General features: G+C 32.6%; 1 protein-coding gene across 1 annotated transcript in view; it reads right to left on the bottom strand.

Annotated features, from left to right (window-relative positions):
• The window catches only part of LOC129216786 (S-phase kinase-associated protein 2-like), a 59,846-nt gene extending 34,248 nt beyond the window's left edge, over positions 1–25,598 (bottom strand). The window contains exon 1 of the mRNA XM_054851002.1: positions 25,494–25,598. Within this exon, the coding sequence (XP_054706977.1) occupies positions 25,494–25,598 (105 nt within the window). The remainder of the gene's footprint in view (positions 1–25,493) is intronic.
• Positions 25,599–26,093: the final 495 nt, after the last annotated feature.

Raw genomic sequence — 26,093 nt, 5'->3', positions numbered from 1 at the left:
AGCTGCTCCTCTGATATGCTAATAATGTGTTTTGGAAGAAGAAAATATTTTAATATCTAAGTCAAAGCCACTTTGAATATCTATCTAAATCTCTAAGTGATAAACAATTAACAAAACTTTTATGCCTGTCAAAAGATGACAACAGGAGCAGTAGCGCAACGAGAAAAGTTTTTTTTTTTTTGGGGGGGGGGCGCAAATTGAAAAAATTTGTCTTTTACCGTCTTTGGTGGTGTTATGGAAGAAAAAGGTACAAGGAGCTCCACGGAAATTTATAGAAGTTGAACCCTTTAAACGTAATTATAGACCATATTTTTTGACGTTAGAATAAGGGATGGAACTCAGGGATTTTTCGGTTTTTTCAATAGACAGAAATCAATTCCTTTTCTTTCCCTCCAATTTTTCGAAATTGAACTTCCAAAAACGCAACTGTAGACAACTTTGAAGATTTTTACAAGGAAGAAATTCCTGAAGCTTCCCCCTGGAAAAATGCTCAAAATTCAAGTCCTAAAAACCTAAGCAGTATTCTAAGGTATTAAGAGAAGTGGTTCAAGTATTCTAACTTAAAGTTTTCGTAAGTCATGTTTGAAAAACCTAATTTTTGATTATATTAAACGAAAGATGATCGAAAGGCCTTGCTCGAATATTTTCTGAAATTGAAGTCTTAAAAACGTGATTGTAAGACAATATTTGGTAACATTAGGACTGGCAAGCATTCGAAATTGAAGCTCTAAGAACGCAATTTTAACTGATTTTCGAACTCGGTTTCAAGCAATGTTGTTTCAAATTCGTGAGCTTTCGCAAAATTTTGCGAAATTGAAGATTTGGAAAGGAAATTTGAGATGGTCTGAAATGCTGGGGGGGGGGGAGGGCATTTTGAAAACTATATTTTTAAGCGAACTACAATAATAATAATAATAATAACAAGGAAAAAAGAAAAGAAATAGGACGGAGCGGGAGTAGTTGATCACTTAGCTGAAACTTTGCTTTCCAAAAATGTGTTTTCCCCTCTTTAATAGTAAATATTTTTGAAAAACATTAAACTAAGCATTCTGTAGGGGAGGGGGCACGGGGCGGTGCAACCAGAAGGGTGCCTCTTTCTTTAATTTAAACATAAATAATTGATGAAAAATGCTCAACCTTGTGAAATTACAGACATAGCGAAATAACATTCATGGCTCCACACATGAAGAAAAATGCTAATGTTTGCATTTATTATCATCATGTGCTTTCAGTGTAAAAGATTGCGCTTTTGAATAGTATATTTAGACACAACAAGGCAATAATTTTTCCTTTAGATAGGCAGCAAGGAGGATTGCTTGTTTTAATGAGCAGTACAATTTCACTGCTACTTTTATTCCGAAAAGTTCAATTTTATTTTTTTTAGTTGGAATTTTTTTTTCCTCTAGTTGGAGCATTTTTGATTGGTAGAGCTCGGCGCTTTTTGACTCTGGCGCCGTTGTGCCCCGCACGACCTTGCACATAGGGACAGCGCGGCTCTGACTTGCCCAAATGGTTTTTAGTCCAAAATAGTGAATTTAGATACATTTTCAGCACCCCAGTGACAGCTGTACCATTTGTAGTTAATGTTTTTTTTTCCTTTTCTTTTCTCCCATCAGAAAAGGAAATTCGCTTTTCTCTTCATTTTCATTAAACTATTCAAAAAAGAAAAATTCATGATTTTTTTTGTTTTAAGATTTTGGAAGATGTGTTGTTACTTTTTAAAGTCTTCCCAAAACTGGGGGGCATTGCCCCCTATGCCCCCTATAAATCCACCCATGCCCTTCTGAACTATTCAAAAAAGAAAAAATAATAATAATATATATTTTTTAATTTTTGGAAAATGTGTTGTTACTACATAAAGTCCTCCCAAAACTGGGGGCGCATTGCCCCCCTCTGACCCCCCATAAATCCGCCCATGAAACTGCGTTCGAAAATCAGTTAAAATTGCGTTCTTAGAGCTTCAATTTCGAATGATTGCCAGTCCTAATGTTACCAAATATGGTCTTACAATCACGCTTTTAAGACTTCAATTTAAGAAAATATTCGAGCAAGGCCCTTCGAACTTCCTTCGTTTAATGTAATCAAAAATTAGGTTTTCCAAACACGACTTACGAAAACTTTAAGTTAGAATAGCCTCTGAACCACTTCTCTTACTACCATAGAATACTGCTTAGGTTTTTAAGACTGATTTTGAAAATTCTTTCAGGGGGAAGCTTCAGAATTCCTTCCTTGTAAAAATCTTCAAAGTTGTCTACAGTTGCGTTTTTGGAAGTTCAATTTCGAAAAATTGGAGGAAAGCAAAGGAATTGATTTCTGCCTAAAAAAACCGATCGGGTAGAATCCCAGAGTTCCATCCCTTATTCTAACGTCAATAAATATGGCCTATAATTTCGTTTAAAGGGTTCAACTTCTATAAATTTCCATGGAGCCCCATGTACTTTTTTCCTCCATAACACAGCCAAAGACGGTCTAAAATTGCGTTTTTCAAACTACAAGTTTAAAAAATTTCCCGGGGAGAAACCCCGGACCCCTCTTATTAAAAGAGGGGGATTTTTTCGATTTGTGCCCCCCCCCCCAAAAAACTATTTTCTAGTTGCGCTACTGCTCTTGTCATCTTTTGACAGGCATAAAAGTTTTGTTAGTTGTTTATCACTTAAAGACTTTGAATATCTATTTAAGTGAATTTAACTTGGATATTAAAATATTTTCTTCTGAAACACATTATTAGCATATCAGAGGAGCTGCTGAACTCTGAATAATTTCGAGATATGAAGTAAAAACGTACACCATATTGCGAAATTAGATATTCACGCATTCTGTTTTTATAAACTAAATGCCAAAAGTTTTTTCTTCATTTTATATTTGTCTACAAAACATCCCTCCAGGTGTTAACTACATTTTTCTCGAACGCCAGAGCATAAGGGCGCTCAAAAGACATTTGCACGACGGCGTCGATCAGGCTTGGCGCGGCCCTGGTATCTTATTGGTTATTGGAGATCATAAATCGTTAAAAAGAACATGTTTCACTTCTTTTGCTACAAATTGTTATTGCTAGCTTTTTTATTTAGAAGAGAGGACATTGTCGAATTATTTATCACTTGATAAGAATCGTTTCCTAAGAAGAGGAATAGTTGCCCACACAACAGAACCATGTTCGATAGCTAAAATAGCTAATAAAAGAACTTGCAACTCACTTCATTAGTCATTTGATTCTTAAAAAGAACAGCTAACAAATTTAAATATTATTCCATTTTAATAATCCATTTGTGTTTGAAATTTATTTTAATGTACAGACCTGTAAACGGAGCCACGGAATGGTCGGGCAACAAGATTTTTGTTCAGAGCAGGAGCGGGGGAAAGCGTAGGTACCGTGCTCCAAAGCCAGAGGTGCCCATTTCCCCCCCCCTCCCCCCCCAAGAGCAAGGGCGCATCCATTGAAATACCACGAAGACCCCCCCCCCCAAAAAAAAGCGTAAAACAGCCCTACTATAGCTTTAACATTGGAATTTCCTTTAAAATTTACTAATAGAATGATCATTTGAATTTCTTCCTCAAACTATGTTGAATTAATATTTTTATTATTAATATTATTATTTGAGCTATTTGTATAAAACAGCGGCAGGCAACCCGTCGATCGCTAGCCTGTTTTCATTTGATCGCGTCAACATTCTGGACCTTTTTTTTTTATCAGAGAAAAAATATACATTATTTTTTGCAAATAAAATAAAATGAAAAAAAATAGATCAACAAAATAAAATGAATAAAAATGTTTTAAAAAGGCTCAATTTCTTAATCAAAAATATTTTGAATATCTTTCAAAACTTTTTCTGATCGCTGAAAGTGCCACAATTTTTAATTCAAATGATTTTTTTTTTTCTTGCAAAATGTCAACAAAACTTCCAATGGATTTACAGATAAAGCTTGGTACGAAGGTTTTGCAAATTTTCAAAGTAGGAAAACGTTTTGAACGGGAATTTGTCAATGGAAAGATCAATCCCAAGTCGATCGAGTTCATCAAACTTGGAAAGTAGCTCGGCAGTTTAGGTTGTCTATCGCTAGGATGAAACATGTGTACAAATGGATAAGTATATAATCCTTTTTTAAATTTTCCACCTTGATCAAAATATATTCTTGATTATTTTCTCAATTTTTGCTGCCTTGGTGCTTACAAAAAAAAGGATTGAATTAAAAGGAAATGGAGTTTGTTTGCAGAACTTTCATGAACTTCTGAACACTTCACTCAATTTCCATGGGCGCCCTAGGGGGGGGGGGCAGCGGGGGATGAAGAAAAAAAAATAAGAATAACTGATTGATAAATAAAAAAACGGGGAGGGTTAACAAATATCCTGATGCATACAAATTCCAATAATATGTGCATTTCATTAACACTAACAAATTTCGGTGTATCTAGACAAGGAAAGGCAGTTCCTCCCCCCCTTCCCCTTCTGAAACGGGAAATATATACAATAAGAAACTTTAAAAAATATGAAACAAAGATGGTTGCTTCGAATATTCTAAATTTATCAGTGCGTTTGGCGGTAATAACCAGAGCTTGAAAGTGACAGGGGTCTGTCCAGGATTTTTCACAGGATCCGTTTTTTGTGGAAAAATCAAATAATTTTGTAAAAAATAAAATAATTCTGTACATTATATATATATATATATATATATATATATATATATATATATATATATATATATATATATATATATATATATATATATATATATATATATATATATTTATTTATTTATTTATTTATTTGTAAAAACTAAATTTTAGAATTTTGCGATGGCGCTAACGAAAAGAAGAGTGTTTTCCCTCTTTTCTGTTGAGAATATGCATCTAACGTTTTGACCCAAAACACAGTTAAAGAGCACAGAACTTCGTTTAAAATTTATTAACTCCGTGATTTTTACAAATATAAAAAGCTATTTAATTTGTTACCTCTTAACAAAACATCGAAAATTCGAAAAATCAGATTCCCAGATAGACCGGAATCTGAAGGGGGTTGAGCATGCATGGAAAGGCTGACGCAATATTATTTCTGATTATTGTTACAGGCACGATGGTGATTATGAAACCACATGTCGTCGCCCCCCTGGGTGGTCGACAACCCCGGGGGAGGAGGGAAAGCAGTGGGGGAGCCGTTTTCTAAAACACTCATAACTCGTGAACTAAATATGCGAATAATCGCGAACTGAATAAAATGCGCAAAACAAACTTTTTTTCACCAAAATAAATTTTAAATCAAAATTGTTTGATTTTTTTTAAAAAAATAAAGTCCTAAATATCATTATTCAGTTTGTTAAAACTATTTAAGTACTGTTAACGCGTTGAAAAACAAAATGACAGTAGCAAGCTTGAACACGATTTGCATTATAGTTTAGGATCTGAAGGGGTATTTTGAGCATGCATGGAAGACCTGACGCAAAATAATTTCTGATTAATGTCACAGGCACTATAGTGATTATGAAACCACATGTCTTCGCCCCCCTGGGTGGTCGACAACCCCGGGGGAGGTCGGAAAGCAGTGGATGGAGCCGTTTGCTAAAACACTCATAACTCGCGAACTATTTGAAATAAAACACTGAAAAAAGTGGCAATCGACGTAACAAAACAAGGGCTTCATAAAAGCTTAATGTGACTATGATCATATCTTTGTTAATTTTAAATTCATTTTTCGCAAACAAGCAAAAAATTTGAATAAAATACGCATTTTTTTTTTCAAATTATCAAAATTATTTAATTGTTTAAGGAACCAATAAAATCTGAAAGATCACTATCCAGTTTGTTGAAAATTACTCAAATATTATCAAAGCGTTGAAAAGTGAAATAAAAGCAAGCTCAAAAAGCATTTGAAGTAATTCACAAAAGGAAAAAAAATAAATAAATAAGTTTGCGGAATGTACCTTGAAGACTCGACATAAACCAAAGTAAATTTTGTGACTCTCTTGTTTTGGCGGTTTTATTGCGTAATATTATCGAAACAATGTCCCAGTTAAGTAACTACTTAATTACTTAACATTTAACGCATTATCGCTGCTTAGTATGGGTCACAATGGCACTTTTTAAAAAATTAAAACATGCAAGTTTGCAAGTATGAAGTAATTACGGAAAGGATAAATGATCATCAGGATAACCCGTTTGCAGATTTTACACCTGAGTTATGAAACACAGTGAGCGAGGCTATTGCCACATAAGCAGCATCAAAATTTCAGTGGAACGTTAAAGAAAATGTGAATAGTCTCTTATCCAGAGAAGTCCTGCAATGGCAATGTATTCAATAGCGACTGCAAAACAGTAAAAGAAAACCAAAAAAACATTTAACCTGGGAAACGTTAGCTCAAAAGTGATGTTAGTAAATCTAAAAATCATTCCCATACAATAAGCCCAATGCTAGGTTAGGTTCATCAGAATGGTTCACTGAAGCAAAGCGCGAGGTCCGATTTCGTGAATATAATTGAAAATGATACTTCTTGCAACAAAACTCTGGAAGAAGCACCCTATTTTAAGAACAAAGTTCAAGTTATCGATGGAATGACTCTGGTTCATAATGTAGCAAACACTTTTAAATGTAGGAAAGATTTTGCAGGTCTCCAAATAAAAATTAATAAAATTTTCTCTCCAATAGTCAAACTACACGAGTGGACCTTAAACACGATCGGTACATCTTACTGTCGTTTTCATAACTTGAAAACCAGAAGTTCCGGAAAGTACATAACACACAATAATTTCTTGTCATTTCCATCAGAAATAAATATAATATCAGCTCATTACCATGCTCCTGCAATTCTTTCCAACATGTGCTAAGAAGTATTGCTCAACTGTACTATTGAATCAATTCCCCTGTACCTTAGCAGTGCCTTTACATGTAACCAAGTTTGCGGTTCACTTAAATGAAAATAAAACAATAAAGCCCCACACCTTATGATGCAGCTAGTGTTAACAGAGAGTTTAATTCCACCCTGCGCAGGCAAGAACTGTAAATAATCTTGTAATTGTTTTATTAATAATTCATCTTTCTGTAAATACTGTGCTTTTAAGACTAAAGCAAAAACCCATAAACTACAAAATACTCAGAAGAGAACGATTCAATAGAACAATTACAAGTCAACAAAAAAGAGTATGATCCAGCTTTCAGAATTTCTGATATATTAATGCTTTATGTATGCATATTGATATTCTACAATTATTTTTTAATGCGCATTATTTTACTAATTGTGTTTAATTAGTTTTTTTAGAACTGTAGTGTATAATTTTATATTTATATTCGTTTTCATAAAAGCTCATGCTTCTCATTTTTTATATTTATTTAGTATATATTATTTCTTGTATCATTGTTCTTTGTTGAGTATATTATAAAAAACAATATCCGCAAAACAATACCCGCAGTATTTTTTTGTGCAATTTGAAAACATAAATTAATAGAAATAAATTAAAATTATATTTGAATTGAAACTACTCAGGGCCTGGTTCCCTAGTTCCTCTCAAATTTAAAGCAGTATATAACAAAATTAAAGCCATAGTTGAATACTTTGCAACTAGAATAAAAGTTTGTAAACTGAAGAATGAATAGTTCGTCATAAGGATAATAAGGCTTTTTTTTTCTCCTTAGCATACTGCCGTTTTATTCAATGCGCTAACTTAGGCAGTGCTTGCATTTTCTATTTCGCTTTTTAACGCTCACGTTAGTAATGATTAAGTAGTTTTAAACAAACTGAATGATGAAGTTTCAGATTTTATTGATTTCCTAAACGGTTAAATAATTTTAAAAAAGAACTTATATTTGAAAAAAAAAAAAAAAAAGCTTTTCGTATTTTATTCAAAATTTTTGCATGGCTGCTAAAAAAGGAATTTTAATTAAAAACCAACAAAGATAGGACCATAAACATATTTAGGTTTTTCAAGCCCTTGTTCTGTTGCATCTTTTGCCACATTTTTAGTGCTTTACCTCCTACGGTTCGCGAGTTATGAGTGTTTTAGTAAACGGCGTTCCCCTACTGCTTTCCCCCTCCCCCGGGAATGTCTACCGCCGAGGAGGGGGGGACATGTGTTTTCATAATCACTATAGTGCCTGTAACAATAATCAGAAGTAATTTTGCGTCAGGTCTTCCATGCAAGCTCAAAACCCCCCTTCAGATCCTGAACTATACTACGAATAGTGTTCGAGCTTGCTACTGTCATTTTGTTTTTCAACGCGTTAACAGTACTTAAATAGTTTTAACAAACTGAATAATGATATTTAGGACTTTATTTTTTAAAAAAATCAAACAATTTTGATTTAAAATTTATTTTGGTTAAAAAAAGTTTGTTTTGCGCATTTTATTCAAAAATTTTGCTTATTTGCGAAAAATGGAATTTTACTCATAAACCAACAAAGATAGGTCCATAATCATATTTAGCTTTTATGAAGCCCTTGTTTTGTTGCGTCGATTGCCACTTTTTTCAATGTTTTATCTCAAATAGTTCGCGAGTTACGAGTGTTTTAGAAAACGGCTCCCCCACTGCTTTTCCCCCTCCCCCGGGGTTGTCGACCACCCAGGGGGGCGACGACATGTGGTTTCATAATCACCATCGTGCCTGTAACAATAATCAGAAATAATATTGCGTCAGCCTTTCCATGCATGCTCAACCCCCTTCAGATCCTGGACTAAGAGCGGATGCAAAGAGATCAGAATCCTCAAAGTGAAGGCATCAAAGGTATGAAAACGGCTTGTAAAATAAATATTTTTGATAAAATTACTTTAGAATTGCATTTTAGAGTCCTATGTTAAACATATCAATATCTGGACACAGCTGAAGCAAAATAAATAAATAAATAAATAAAATAAATCATCGATTCAACATTTTAATTTGTGACTGACTCATAAAAGAAAAGGGAACTCCGCTTTAAAAACCTGAAATAAGCGTTGTTACAAAAATAAAGACTTTTCATTTATTTGTATCCTAATAAAGCGAAGTTAGCTTGAAAAAGAATAAAATATGATTCTCATATCGGATGTAAAAAAAATTGCGTTTTTCAAAATGTAGCAGGCATCTAAAGAAAAAAACCGGTAAATAAAAGAGTTTATTAAAAGTTAGTTATCCCTTTTAGCATCGAAAAATCAAACCCATATAACTTTCTCCCAAAATAAGTTAAACATCGCACCGCCAAACGCTAAGTGGCGATAAGTTTAAAGTTGGTAACCCTATCTGAAGCGATCACCTTTTCCCCCAATCCCCCTACTATCGTTTGCAGTTCTAAGTTCACTTCGTAGTATATTATTGTTTATTAAATAATGAGCGAGGAGAAAAGTGCTTACTACATCTATTCAGAGAAGGTTGACACTTTTTCAGAGAAGTTTACAACAATACCGCTGCATAAAACAAACAAGCAAAACTATAAACCAAACTGACTTTCAGCTGTTAATTTCTTTCAAAGAAATAAACAACAAGAATTATGTTTATTTGATCGTAGTAGTTATTTATCGCAAGAGTGTGCCGATTTTTTTTTCTTTTGCAAAATTAGCTGTTCCCTCACAGTTGATCCCTCTAATTTAATTTTAAAATTTGAAATTTGCTCTTTCAATAAACAATTTGTCAGAGATCCGTTTTTGTTTATCAAAATTTTGTGAAGGGTCTGTTTTGGTTGATCTGGATTTCGTGAAACGTCCGTTTCGGTTGATCTGATTTTGTGATTGGTCCGTTAATGGACCCAAATTTCATCTGGCCAGACCCCTGAGCAAATATTTTTTCTTTTCTTCTTTGGGAGCTCATTGGAAAGGGAAAGTTGCTGGTGTTTAGTTGAGGTGTAGTCACAATACTGCTATGATAATGATGCAAGGTTACACAGCGGAAAAATTTTTCCACAAACTCCTCACAAAAAATTTTTTCTTAAGCAAATGTGTAATTACGCACAACCCTCCTACTCATACCCCGTGAAAAAGTTTAAATTTCGGAAAACTAATTTTAGGTTAGGTAAAATGGTTTAATTTAGAAACTCCCTCTGGGCTGTCATTTCAGAGCTTTTCGAACAACAAATTTTAATTACATTGTTTAAACAATCTGAGAGGGAGGGTGTGCAATTAACCCCAGGGCTGTTCAAATAACATTCTTGACTACATCCGTTCTATTTTCAGCTGAATACCATAACAAATGAAAAATTGCTAACAAAATGAAAAAATTCTAACAAAATAAAAATTGTTTACAATTTAGTATTTCCCTGAAAATAAGTAAATTACCAGGGATGCACTGGATATCTGGTAGCTATCCGGCTGGGTTTTTTACGATCCAGTATCCAGCGATATCCGATCAGACCGCTCCCCTCCAGACAGGATATTTGACAGATTTTTGCAGGATATCCGGCTGGTTATCCGGTAGTTAGGGTGGTTATCCGGTGTCGATGTAAAGGATATCTGGTATATATGAAGTGGGGGGGGGGGGGGGACTGAAAACTTTAAATTTTAGTGAAACCTTTTGGATGATGTAATAATTTTTCATGTTTCCTTCATTAATTTCTGCTTCTAAAAATAAGTTGATACAATCAACTTTGTACTGGACATGGAAGCTTTCCACACCATTTCGACTTTTTCAAGAGTTTTAATTTAAGCATAATTTTCTTCAGCTTAAAAAAATAAATAAATATTGCATAAAAAAAGAGTTACAAATCCTCATGGATCAAATGCGGCAAAAAAGATTAAAAAGAACTTGTAAAGATTACAACAAATCTTTTTTTTTAAAGCAATGCCAAATTGCTTACTGCGCTCACTTAATCAAAGTTGATACTGCCATGACGACAGTTGTTTTCAATATTTATTTAGAGAGTGAAATTTTTGTCCTCATAGTTTCAAATCGTCCGCAGTTTGATTTTATTCATACTTTTTCAGTGCTTAACCCAAGTGGACTTTGCATTAATTTTTTTTTTTTTTTTTTTGGTGTGAAATTACGTTTTTTTAGGAAAAAGCACCAACATAGATAAATTTAAACAACAAAACTAGAAAGTTCTATTGCAATTCGTGTTTACGAAAAACATAATTTGAATTCAAGATGTCAAAATTCAAATATTTTGATCGTATTTACTTATTTTTTTTTTAGTTTATTATTATTTATTTTGTACCTATGATAATCATAACTACAGTAGAACCTCGATTAATCGAGCTTCGATTAACCAAGCTGATAATGAAGTCAATTTTTTCAAAGAAAATAGTGTATATTTTATGAAATGATGAATTTTATATTTGAGTATAAAAATATTTCATGGAAATTTGTGAGGTTTTCAATGCATCTTTTAGTATCTAACTTGGCATTGTACAAAAATTCAATTGATTTTTTAAAATCTTACTACAAGTTATTTACCTATTTTAGTTTAACTGTAAAATATTACTTTTTATGTGTTCATTTTCATCTTTTAAAAATATTCTATTATACTTTTAATTAATACATTTTAAAAGTTTGCTATTCTGACCAGATTTTCTACAAAGTTTCTATTAACCGATATTTCTGACATCCGAGGCACTAGCAGTCCCGATTAGCTCGGATAATTGAGTTTCTACTGTATTTGATAACTAAGTAAATTGATCATCACATAATTATTTAAATGCAATTTTCAAATTATTTTATTTATTCAGTTCTTTTATTTTTTGTACCTCTGACAATAATAAATGCAATATTTTTACTTTTCGACTATTGTTGCCTTAATAGCGACATAAAATTATTAAACTATCCAATCTTGACTAAATTGTTCCTCTATACTTGGAGCAAACCTAACCTGCATGTGTCGTGGTGCTGAGATTAGGATCTGCGTAGCGTTCGCAGCCAGGTTATGTTTGCTCCTTGATACAGAAACCATTGATTCTCAACCGGTGACCTGGCAGACTGGTACCGGCCCACAGAAAAATCGGGCCCGTCCCCGGAGATTTTTTGCTCACCTTTTTACTCCACATTTTTAAGTATAACTTAATTAATTTGTTTAAAAAAGGAATCATGGTTAAATTAACTCTTAAATAATTCACATGCTAGTTTGCATATTTAAAGACTGTACCTGGATATTTTGGAATTAAAGTTAAAATTTAAATTGATTTTTTATTTTCTTCTATATCAAATATATAGAAGAAAGTATTGGATTCATGCAAGTTTTGGTATTTCGACGGATTCAAACATTTTGAGGTGTGTTGAGTCCATTTCAACCATTTTTGGAAAATGTCTGTGTGTGTGTGTGTCACGTATGTGTATGACCAGTTTTTTGTGGCTGCTCTACAGCAAAAACTACCGCATGAAATCAAATGAAATTTGGTACACATATGATCCCCAATGTGAACTTGTGCCCATTGGTTTTTGGCGCTAATTCCTCCAAGGGGTGGAACAATGAGACGTTTCTTGAGTTATGCGTGCTTGCTATTTCCCAAGAAGTAACTGGCGGAATCAAACAAAATTTGGTCCATATGTTGCCTCTAACAGGTACAGGAGCTGATTCAATTTTGGTGTCAATAGTTCAAACGGGAGTTGAACCATAGAACGCTTTTTGTCGTCAATTGTGACTGATGTATCTGAAGAAATAATGAACGGAATCAAACAAAAATTTATCGAAAAGTAGCCCTTAGAGGGTATAAAAAATTATTCCCTTTTGGTGTCAACAGCTGAAAGAGGGGAGGCGCAATCGAACAATCTTTTTTTTCCATTGTGAGTGCCATATTTCAAGAAGTAATGCCACGTTCTGGATGAAATTTGGAATAAATGTGAATCCATACGTAAACAGGCATTGGTTCAATTTTGGTGCCAATAGCTGCATGGGGGGGGGGGGGCGATTTTTTTTTTTGTGTATGAATAAAAATAGCTTTATAAATGCAACAGTAAGAAAGATAAATCGTAATAGACTGTTGCCTGCGTATTTCGCGCAATTTTAATTGTTGGAAAACGACCAGAAAATCGAGATGATTTAAACTTTTTAATTGTTGCCATCTTGTGTTTGTTAAAAAATAAATGTTCATGATTATTTTAAACAAGGCTTTTAAAATAATTCTCAATTTTTATTCTTTGCTTTGCTTTTGAATCACATCTTTATGAAAATAAATAAATATATCAAATTACTACATTAAAGTCGTGCTTATACCTTTGCTCTTGTGACAAAGTTAAGTTGGCGATCAAAGTACTTTAAATTACTGTCACAGAGGAAGATTATGTAGTCTTGATCTAAAAAAGAAGGAGTTTTGAAGGAGTTAAAAGCAAAATGAAAGAGTTTGAAAGGCCATTCAAAAAAATTTCTTAAATGAAAGAGTACTGGTGGAGTTTTGAAGGAGCGTACGAACCCTGACAATCCCACTATACTTGCTTTGTTATTTTGGGAAATTTCAATTATTGTGGGTTATTGGTGCAATTTAAAATTTACGGGAATCGTTTTGGGATATCTTGGTAATGCTCCCCCTCCTTACTTCATAAAACTGTATTTTACTAATTTTCGTTAAAGAGATATTGTCGCCAGATGCTTTTGGTCGCCATAAAATGGTGCTAAACAGTTTCATCCGAAATGTTTCCAAAATAAGTAGTAAAACTTGGCGGTTTTTTGAAATTGTGCAAAAAAATTAATGGAAGTTTTTGTGCTGTTTATGGATTTGCCTAATTTAGTTGATGGATTATTTTACATATTAAAAAAATGTTTGAAAGATTCTTTTAATGGCAATATTTTGTTTACATGGTCGAAGTTGACATACATAATTATGAAGTCTTCGGCTTCAGAAACAGCAGCAGTCAAAAAAACTGCCAAACGCATCAGCTACTGAAATCTTCCTGCAAAAATTTTGGCGAGATTTCTGCTGGTAGATTGGATAATGAGAAAGTGTCTGATCAGCACAAATAATAAAAACAAAACAATAATTTCATTAAAGCTCCATTTAAATGAAAAATAATCAGCCAAATCCATTTATTATTAGCCAATCTTGTGGAAAAACATTACTTTAAGATTTGACTTGAGAAAAGCCTCAAACAGTCAGACGAAACACAAAATTATTCAACATTACAACAATTCTAGCTATCAACTGGGAGTTGAGATGATACACTAAATAATGAATTGGGTTGTTGATGAAAGCCTTCGACCATGGAACTAAAAGGCTTATAACTCATTTTTTACATAACTTAGAACTTTCTAACTAAAGCCATCCTCAGTAGCAAAATTAGTGCTTTTGATGGACACAATGTTAACACGTGTAGGTCATTTATGCGAAAAATGGGACTTAAATTGGAATAAAAAAGGAACTATCAATCGGATTTTTTTTCGAACTGGTCTATAAACCTTCCCAGTACCAAAAAGAACAAACAGGGAAAGTTTCAGCCAAATCCGCCGAGTAGTTTCTGAGATCTTAGGGAATACACACACCCAGACCCCCCATTTATCAACATCCTTTTCATATACAGTAGAAGACCGTTATAACGCCGACCTATATAACGCAATTCTCTATAAACCGCACTACTTTTCAGAAATAAACAGTAGGTTTTAAAGTTAAACTCCTTCTGTTTTGTCTTGCAAACATAAAAATTGTTAGGCAAATTAAATTTTAAAACAGTTTTTCATCTTTCCATCTTAATTCAAAGTTTTAAAATGAAAATTAGTGTTCACAGTAAAAAGAAAATATCAGATGACTCTTGAAAATGCACCTGTTGTGCAAACCATGAAGCTAGCAGAAGTGCAGGATAATTCACTTTCTTATGATTGTGAAACATATTTATTTGTGAGTGACAAATTGTAATATTAGTGCTTTAATACTCATTGCAGATAAAACTCATTCTAAAGTGCTAATATATAGATATATTCTGAATATTAGTTTCAAAATTTCTGAAATGATCTATATAATGCAAAACCTGTATAACGCAAAAGCTCTGGTCCCAAGGTGTGCGTTGTAACTGTCTTCTACTGTATATAGATTTTGCATTTTTAGAATGTGTGGCTCTAAATTTAACAATACTGCATTATACAATCTTAACTCAAACAGGCAAAACTACATAGAACCCTCTTCCTGTGTGTGTAACAGGTTTCCGAACTTTTTCAATATTGCTTTTTCTCCAAAATTAGTTGTTCAGAACAAAATAAAAATTTGCAGTTTTTCTCATACACCATGACAAATATGTTATAGTCAAGAAAAGTAATTGTTGAACATATTATTTTACACTAAACATGTAAATGATGATGGAAACCTTATCTTTTAGCAAAGCTTAAAACAAAATCCCTTATCTAAACTTTATAACATATTGATAGATCTGTGAAAAATATTGAATATTTAAAGTACTTTTCCTACTTTTAAAAGTAAGTCAAATCGATTCATTAGTTCAAATAGCTTCATTATGAAGGTTTTTTTTTTTTTGGTCTTCTTCATCCCAACTGAACAATTGAATCCATTTCAGAACTTTTGTTGACTCTAAGCTGATAAATTGAGAAAACTGCCAAATTTTTAAGAATCTTTTTTTTCTAAAAAGTATGAAAATTGTAATTCTAGGAAATAGTGGTACTACTGTTTCCTAGAATTATAGTTGAAGGATTGGAGGTTGGGGGGGGGGGGGTAAACATTAAATTTAATTTGAATCACACATTTGTGTTAAAACTGGTCTACTTAAACTATTATTAAAAAACTAGCTTTTACCCGTGGCTTCGCTCACGTTGATGTAGTTTTTTTCAATCGATTCAAGTTAATGGTCAGACAGGCAGAGGTCAAATAGTTACCAAAAAATGGTTTGTCTCTAGTTTCGCCGACATTTAAAATTGCCTGCCCTCTTAAATGTATCAAAATGGATGATTAAAACTGAAAATCAGGGGGAAGGGTGGTAAATGAAATGTCGGCGAAACTGGGAAGACACACAAAAAATCACACAAAATAAATCACAAAAACGTTCAGGAGTTGTAAAGAAGTTAGTCTGGGTAATTCTCAAAAAATTTAATTCGAGTGAGGTCAACTATTCTTAAATAAAATGAAACATTTCCTTTATAATCCCGATCTCCGTCAAATAATATCCAGCGCTATACCAACTATCTAAATTATTGTATAACTAGCAAAAATACCCGGCGTTGCCTGGGTCAGTAATAATTATGAGAAAAATCGTTACTTGCTTTTGTTTTCTGTTTTAAGTGAAAGAATTTAAAACACATCTTTTTGACCTGATTAAAAATCGAGTTTCTTCCTTACCCATAAAACTAAAATAGCAATAAGTATAAAGAACAAAATAGTATTGATTTAGAAACGAAAGCACTATATTTAAGCATTTACAAATTTCCAAAACATGAAATTAATCTTCTCATGTTTAAAAAGATTAATCTGTTGATACTTTTTTTTTTTTAACATGGAGTCTAAAACCTTCTCTGTATGGCTAATGAAGTACGAAGTGATTAAAAAAACGTAGCTGCGCTCGTAATCCCCTTATACTTGCTTTAGTTATTTTGGGAAATTTCAATCATTGTGGGCTCTTGGTGCGATTTTACCGAATTTGAGAGAGTCGTTTTGGGGTACCTTCGATGATGCTCCCCCCTTCTTTCCTTACTTTGTAAAACGATATCATATTAATTTTCGTTACAGAGATATCGTCGCCAAATGCTGAGATACTTTTGGTCACCATAAAATGTCGCTAAACAGTTTCATCAGAAATGTTTCCAAAATAAGTAGTAAAATCTGGCGATTGTTTGAAATTGTGCAAAAAGGAAAATTAATGGAAGTTTTTGTGCTGTTTATGGATTTGCCTAATTTAGTTGCTGGATTATTTAACACAGTAAAAAATGTCTTTTGAAAATTCTTTGATTGGCGATATTTTGTTTACATGGTGAAAGCTGAGAAACATTATGACGTAGTCTTCGGCTTCAAAAACAGCGACGTTGAAAAAACTGCCAAATGCATCAGCTACAGAAATCTTTCTGCAAAAATTTTGGCGATCTGCTGGTTGATTGGATAATGAGTAAGCGTTCAATCAGCATAAATAATAATAAAAACCATTAATTACATTAAATTTCCGTTTCAGTGGAAAATGATCAGCCAAATCATGTATTATTTGCCAGTCTTGTGCAAAAATTTTACTTCAAGACTTGACTTGAGAAAAGCCTTGAACAGTCACGAAAAGCAAAGATAGTCAACAATACAACAATTGTCGCTATCGACAGGGAGTTGTGATGATACACTAAATAATGTATTGAGTTTAGGAAAGCCTTCGAACATGGAACTAAAAAGCTCATAACTTGTTTTTTATTCTACTTAGAAATTTCGAACAGGTGCCATCTTCAGCAGAAAAATCAGTTTTCGATGGACATATAATGTAAATATGTGCAAGTATTTTTTCATCCCAATATTAGAGAATTTATACAAAAATTATGTTTTATTGCCCCCCTAAGGGGGTTTTGCCCCCCATAACGCGACGAAAACTACCCTATGTGTTATTCTGATGCATAAGCTATATTATTGTAAAGTTTTATCAAAATCCGTTCAGTAGTTTTTGCATTAAAGAGTAACAAACATCCATACATCCATACAGACAAACTTTCGCATATATAATAGTAGTAAGATAGTTACTGCCATGAAAGGAAAATAGCTAAAAAGTTGCTTTTTATCTATGGAATGAAATATATTATGTTAATAAATATAAAGTAATGAATACCCACAAATTTTTGAAGATTTAAAAAAAATTTAAAAATCTGATTTAAATTTAAAAAATCCGACTTTTTAGATTTAAAAAATAAATCAATTAAAAAATGACGAACCCTGGTGCCAAGGACTATTTACTAAATTTATGGTACTTTTTTAGAAGTTAAAGATCTTCAAACAATATTTCTCCTGTAGAAAGCGCTACTTATGAGGAAATGAAACGACGAGATTTTACTTTTAATTATTTGAATAATCATCAAGTAATTAAGTACAAATGTGAATATTAAACATTCATTAATAATTAAATCATTAAATAGTCATGAATTTCCAAAAATAAAATCGTTTTTCGTACAGTGTTTAAAACCGAAAAAATCTGGTTTAAAAAAAAAACGTTTTTTGGGGTTAAAAAAACAGGTTTTTTCCCAATTCCTGATCAATACAAAAATCAAGAAAAATGAGGCAGTAAAAAGTAAAGGAACGCAATTGAACTTTTTAAGGCTTTGAGTGAAATGCGTGCTTTCAAACCTTAGCTAGGCATTATTCAAACGTTTCCTGAATCATGCCGGATAGCAACACCAACGAGGACTAGGGTTACTTATACTCTTGTTACAAAACAGACAAGTGTTTCTTTTACCATTCATGGTGTAGTTCTCAACTCCAAATTTTTACTTTTGTACACTTACAGACTACTTAGACCCTTTTGCTAGGCGCTTCTATTAGTTAAACCTTCTGTTAAATTCTAAAAAAATTGGTTTACTTATAATACATAAATAGTTTTTTTTTAGTTATTCTATAAATGGAAGGAATTGCCGATTTCATTCGGTAAAATTAAGGGAAATTTAGGAAAACATGAACTTTATTGATAACATTCAAATAAGGAATTTTTTCTTCTTGCAATGATAAAAAGTGAAATTAGCTAGTGTTTATTTACTTATAAAGAACATTTTTGAACATTAAAACCAATTTTATCACAGAAAAAAAACTAGTACAGTGCAACCTGTGTAAGTTGACCACTTGCGGTGCAGTACTTTGGTGGTCAACTTATAAAGGGGGGGTAATGTTTTTTTTTTTTTTTCATTTCTTGCACCATGTATTCTTTTTTTGACTAATTGACACTTACTCTTTCCGCTCAACTCACTTTCATTGTTTAACATTACTTTGGAACAATAATTTAAAATGCTATTCAAATATTTTTAGAGGTTATTTTCTCAGAATGACGTATAATGTGTCATGTAAATTTAAAATTTCAGTAAATTGATCAAAAAATAAATAAATAAAAATAAATCATTGTTTATAAAAAGTTATTTGGTATTAATAGTTCCTAAAAAATTATTGCTAATCAAAAATAACAAATTTTTCGCTTATTATTTTTTTTTCTCACATACATTTAATACATTTATAACCATGATGACCTACTTTTCAACAAAATAACTCCCTATTGAAGTTTTTAGTTCTGGAAAGTCCACATGTGTCAGCTAATTTTCTCTGGATTTCTCCCTTTTCAATTAAATTTAATACTTCATACTTTTTATCAATCTCAAGTTCAACTAACTTTCTTTTTGAAGCCATTTTATGTAAAACTATAACACAAAGAGCAACAAGCTGGACTCTAATAGTTCTAAAAGGCAGTTGAAAATGAAAATGTCCTAGTTCTTAATCCCTTGCACCAGAAATACTGCAATGCAAGTAACTTTTACTCTAGCACAATTCCAGTGCTGCCACAAAATATTGCGACTGGAAAAAAATACTTTGTACTTTTCTACTGACACATGTTTTCATTGAACAGAGAGTACAAAAGGTAATCTCAAATAGAACAACAAAAGAAAAACAAGTTTGGAGAATAAAAGGGTTCTTAGTATTTTTCCAATGTGGGTTAAACTTACAAGGAGCTTTAGTTATGCTGCTGTTTTATTTAGTTGGTAAAATGCTGGTCTGGCATCAAAAATATTCTTGGAAAGCTATAAAAAAATAATAAAATAATTTGCTAAATTAAGTTTTAAAAAACAATCCAAGTGGTCAACTTACAAAGGGTTTTTTACAATACTCCAAACCAAATTTGAGGTACATTAGTGGTCAAGATAGACAGGTGGTCAAGATAGAAAGGTGGTCAAGTTACGGAGGTTTTCCTTCATTATACGAGATAGGACTAATTCCGTTCCTGACAAAAGCGGTCAACATAGACAGGTGGTCAACTTTACAGGTTTTACTATACTTCTACTTCATGATTTTAATGGTCAACATCCATACCTCAGTTTATGAGATGCCGTAAGAAAATTTAACCTACCTACTTGCATATAAGTCAACCCCCTTACTTTTAGGAGAAAAATCGGGAGCATTTTGCAGCTAATTTTAAATTTAAACGTTATAAAAATGAGGAAAATGAAATGTAATGAACATTTTTATGTTAAAAAACATCAGATTTTTATTCTTTTGTACCAAAAGGGTTCAGTTCTGCCATCTTGATTTTCGTAAAGGGTTCGATTTTGCTGTTACAATTTTTTTTACTAATTGCTTTTATTTTCATTTTATATCAATATGGTACGAAATATATTATGTTAATAAATATAAAGTAATAAATACCCACAAATTTTTGAAGATTAAAAAAAAATTTAAAAATCTGATTTGAATAAAAAAATCTGATTTAAATTAAAAATTTTATGCTGTAGCCATATTGTATTACTTTTTGGGGAACATTTTTGAAAATTTTGCCCCGCATATTAGTTGCCCCTCTAGCTTTAAGCATCATTTTTTGTAATAAATTTCTCGCTTTATACACGAGCATGTACGGTAATTCCTAAATACCTTTACAAGGTTAACAAATATCCAACACATAGTCATTTACACAGTAATTTACATTTTAATGCCAAAAATGAAGCATTTTATTTTCAAATGTCAACTTTACAAGATAAAGAATCTTAAGAGAATTTTAAGCATTTTGAATGCATTATATATAAAACATCCGGCCCTGAAACATTTACAATCATGGTAATATTTAAAAATAAAAAATCGGAACTGATGTGATATACCCCACCCTTGGCGACTTTTTCCTGTTGGCGCCAAGAAAGCGTCGCCAAGAAAACGATGTATGACGACATATGTCATACATCGTTCTTAGCGATGCTTTTTTAGCGCCAACAGGAAAAAATCAGATAAAAAAACACGATCAAAGCACTTCAGAACACAATATATAATAAAAACAACATAAAAGCACAACAAAAAACATCACGAATATATGCTTCAAAAATGTACAGGGGCGGGGTTTTTTGTAAACATATTAAAATACAATGAAATAAATTATTGTATTAATTACAAGTCGAAATTAATGCATTAATTTTTTTTTCATCATTTCTCCGGGATACGAGCCCTCGGTCTCATAGTACTTTCGTAATGAGACCTTAGCTCGCCGGCCCTGCCTTGGTCTCATTACGAAAGTACTATGAGACCTCTGGCTCGCCAGGACCTCGGTCCGTTATCCCTCCGACTGTTAATATACATTACAGTCGGAGTATGGTCACAGTTATGTATATTTTCATGGAGACACCCAAGGGTGGCTCCTTCTGTTCAGTGTACAATAATGACACAGTTTTAAGTGTGAAATATGCACCATTATTGTGCAGATTTATTAATAAAATTCAGCATTTTTAAGAGTACAACCAAAAGAACTTTCAATTGTTAACATAAAATTCAGTACCTAAAGGAGGCACGTTAATAGAATGTCTAAATAATTCGTGGCATCGATAAGAATTAACTTTTAGAACAAAATAAACATATTATTTCTGTAAAATTAATTTACATACAGTAAAAATAAAGTTAAAAACTACAAGAACCCCTCAAGGATTTGTAAAAACAAAGAATTTTGGAAGTGAGAGGTTTTTTTTTTGAATTCTAAAATAAAGAACTTATCTTTTTATATGGTATAAATATTCACACTCAGTCTAAAACAATACATCATATGACAATGGCACGTTACAGATACACACCACGTTGGAGTTAACTTTTAATTAACCTTCAAGTTTGAAGAAACTGGCATTTTCTAATGTTTTTACTTCAAAACACAACTACTGAATCTAAACTAACACAAAATAAGCATTCCTGTAAGGTATATTGCACAAAACAACACGTATCTCTCCTGCGTAAAACCAAGTAAAGAACCCAAGTAAACAAGTTCGAACAAGTTTGCCTTCGCGTTGCCAACCACAGGTTAGTTTCACCAGGGATGCCATGCTTAAAAATTTATCGCCTCATTGGCGAGAAAAATATTTCAATTTTGTGCAAAAAATCGGATGTCACCAAATGGGGGGGGGGGGGGGGGTATATCACATCTGTACCAAAAAATCATATATGTATGTAAACCAGCACAACAAAAAACTAAGGGGGTTTTACAAAACAAATACCAGGCTTTTACATACTGAAGATGCTATGTTAGAACAAATAATGCATTTTTAAAAAAATTTATCAAGCATATAAAAATAATCAAGTTACATTTTAATAATGAAATCAATTGTTTAAATACATAAATCACTATCTAAAATAAATAATATATAAATGTAACACTGTCAAAAAGTACAGGCAAATTACATGTGTTTTTTTACTTATGCTCTACATTGACCCATTTTCTTAGCACATGGATTCTCAAAGAATTAGAACTTTCTCACGGCACCCCAGTCCATCTCTATTATATAAGATAAGTGCACCAAATAAGACCACCTAGAGGTTTATAAACTAGTGTCTTGTTCATTTATGATTGAACTGGCTCCAGCTTTTGCATGCTCACCAGATGATTCATAAAAACTGAGAAAAAAATTAAACAACTGAAAATTTAAGTCTTAACTTTTTTTTTCAGCAATTTTAACAAAGAAAGACGGTTTGGCCTTTTTTAAGAGCATAAATTACGCTTCAAGAACAATAAATTTTTTTTTCCATACTAGTAACCTGCAGTGATCCATGTCGAAACGAAACTTACCGTAAAATAAGGTCAGGTAGTTTTGACATCAGTCTTCTGTAATAACTTTTGTTACCGAGTTTCGGTTTATTTCTGTTGCCTTGTAATTAGAAACTGCTTGTTGATAACACTTTATCATCGGCTAATGTTTCTGATGCCGATGAAGTCACGATGTAGCAAATTTTTACTATGCTACATCAGTGAGGGGATGATCTTATTGGTGTATATGACCTTATTTTGCACACCCTCCTTAAATGTATATTGATACCATTGACACTTTGCGGCACCCGACGTCTCTTCCTACAGCACCCAGTTTGAGAACCCCTCCCTTAGCAGAAAAAACTTTTTATTTCTTGTGCTGTTCGTGCGTACGGTGTAAAGGATATGCTAACAAATTTTCTTGCTCTCATTTTGTATACTGTATGGATTCATCTTGTACAACCTTATATGGATTCTTCACAATATGAACATATATTACCCAAAACAATTACGTGGACTGCAATTCTTAGCTTCCTTTACAATAAACTATGTTTTATGACGGAAATTGAAATGATTAACTATTGTAAACAATTTAATTTTTGAACACATCAGAAACAATTCTTTCTTGCCTTGCTCATTTTAAGTGACATTGCATTGTTATCTACACAGATTTTTTGAACATTTGCTCTTTTTAAAATTTGCCTAACAGAAAAATCAAAGATCCAGCACTGATGAAAAGCAAGTATGATTTCTATTACAATTTTCTAAGATCGACAAGTGGTCATGTCAGCCTAGTTGGAAACTAGAGCTCTGATTTCGAATTGGAGTGATGTAAATTTTATTAGTTCAATGGGGGGAGAGGGTCCAGCAACCAAACTGACAAGGCGCCCACCCCAGTTTTTGGTGGCCCGGACATTTCTTTATTTTCAATTAGAAAAATAAGGTGAGGAAACCATGTTTGTTTTGTGTCAGCTGTTAGAGACTGTTTGGTGCAGGTTTGCAAACCAGGATTTTGATTGAATTATAATTGGGCTTATAGGAAATAGGATGCGTCACAAAATTGACATCACAAACATTGATTTTCATTAATTTTTTCATTGCTTATTTTGGAACATGTTTTCTACCCTTACTTTTTTTTTAAAAATAATTTTTGAATAATAGAGATGTTTCCTATCTATTAACAAGATTTCAATTTACTTTAATGTAGGCAGTTCCAGTAGTTGCAGATCCAAGGAAGGGGGAGGAGACATCCTCCCCTCCCCAAAACCCCAAATGTAGCTAAAAATTTCAAGACACAATACAGGAAAATTCTTCCGTGTTTTTTTAAAACTTGAACTTAAAAAAAGGTTCCAGGAAAAGCGAGGACAGAATTAAAAATTGGTTTTAAAGAGAGGAACTGCACTGCAGGAAGTCGTCTCCCTCACCCCCATTCTAAAAAAAGAAAAACAAATGTGCCTACAACTGTTCAAAAAACAGAGTACAGGCAAGTTTTCCAGCTTTTTAAAATGTGGACTAAGACACCAGGAAAAACAACTGACCTAAGAACTACAGGGGAACTACCTAACACCTCGCATTCTAACAACATCAGGAATCGTTTAAGATTTTTTTTTTAGCTTCAATTTTGAAAAATTGCCGAACACCCAACACATCCCAACATGATCTACAGTCACGTTTTTAAGATATCAATTACAAAAAATTTCCGGACAAGGGTCCGAACGTTCACGTAGGAAATCGGAAAATTTAAAAAATTATAATTTTGAAAAATTAAGGGGGAGAAATTAAGGGAAGAAAAATTAAGGGGGAAAAATTAAGGGGGTTGAAAAATTAAGGGGGCATTTAAAACATTATTGAATATCACTTAAAAACTTCGTTTTCTAGAACTTGAGTTTTAAAATATCTTTTGGGGAGAGGAAAAGAACCCCACTGCTCGTCACATCAACCAAGTTTGTAACTTCAATTTCATGATTGATTTAGATCTATTTTACAAAACAATTGATCGGGGCAGCCCCAAAAAGTCCCATCTCTTTCCCTACCGTCAACAAATCTCGATTATAATAATGTTAAATTTCAATTTTTAAAAATTTCTGCAGAAGGCCAGCAAAAGAAAATTTCCTCCCCATAACATCCGAGTTATTAGGACTACAATTTCAAAAATTTTCTGGGGAGAACCCTTGGACCTCCAGATGGCAAAATTTTAAGAGCGCCGCCTTTAAAACTATTTTTCAGTTGAACAACTGCTATAATGCAAATACTATTTTCTTGAAGCACTTAAAATACAACAATATAAACAAAATGTTTTTTTAAATTATTATCTGAGAATTATACTAGCAGAATTTAAAAAAGCATTAAAATGTTTGATAGAAAGAATGAACAAGTAGAGGATAGGTTGTAAAACTAAATTTTATGGTGTTTTTTTTAATGAGTAGTTTCATATACCCCCCGCCCCCGTAAACGTAACTGCCAAAAAAGTTCCCCTCCCAAATCCATAGTTTGGATCTGCCACTGAGTTCTACAGTTATAAAATGTTTGCTTCTATACAGTGCAAAGATATCGGTCTCGAAATTAAAAAAATCTTTGACCAACTAATTTTATCTTTCACAAGATCCGCCCCAGGTGCGAACCGTCTAGGGGGTGACACACAAAGTGGAATTACTAGTTTTTGAAAAATATGAAGCTAAAATGCATTTTTAAGACTACAAATTTGAAAAATTTCCAAGGGGAAATCCCTGGACCCCCTCTTTTCCATCCCACATCATAGAATGAATAATATTCTCAGGATTAGGTTCATATTGCCAATAATTATACGTGACTTCCTACCAAAACACTGAATCCAATTATCTTTCGTAGTTAGGCAAACAAAACACATCCATTCATTTTAAAGATTCGTTCTTTTTGACCCATTTGTTCATGAACGACATATCCCTATTCTGAACATAATAATTTTTAAAAAGATCAAAGCATAATGAATCAAGAAAATACTTACCTCTTGCATCGGGACACTTTTCTTAACGGCTAAGATTGTGGTCTCCACAGTGCATTCGTCGATGTAAGGTATGTCTTCGATAGGAGTTACATCCATTTCTTCCATAATGCGAACAGCGACAGGCTCATTCAAAATGTCACTAGTTCTAGGTTGTTTATTGTGTGTTGCATAAGTCTGTTTTCTTTTTGACATTTTATATGAACCGTTTTCCGAGTGTAGCCTGCAAACAAGAAAATTAATGTCACTATTCAAAAGATGCTTTAACAATAGATAAGTATACAATAGATAAGTATATTTTTAACTATATTTTTCTTTCTTTTTTTCCCCGAATTGAATCTAACTTAATACACATTGAACTAAAATGCTCATACTACTATATATACAGAAATAAATATAGAATTATCCTATTTGATAGATCAAAATTGGAATGTTAATAAAAAATTAAGGCTTCACTATTATTTTTGCAAATAAATATTTTGGGAAAACATCCCAGTCAAGACAGAGAATTGCAACTGTCACAGGTCTAACTTTAAATAGACCAGAAATTTTGTCAAAGCTTTGTAATGTTTTACTAAAATTCAGCAGCATTTATTCACTTTA

Source organism: Uloborus diversus, chromosome 2, assembly GCF_026930045.1.
Source record: "Uloborus diversus isolate 005 chromosome 2, Udiv.v.3.1, whole genome shotgun sequence".
NCBI lineage: Eukaryota > Metazoa > Arthropoda > Arachnida > Araneae > Uloboridae > Uloborus > Uloborus diversus.
The sequence above is the reverse complement of the archived record's forward strand: the minus strand, read 5'-3'. Positions and strand labels throughout refer to the sequence as shown.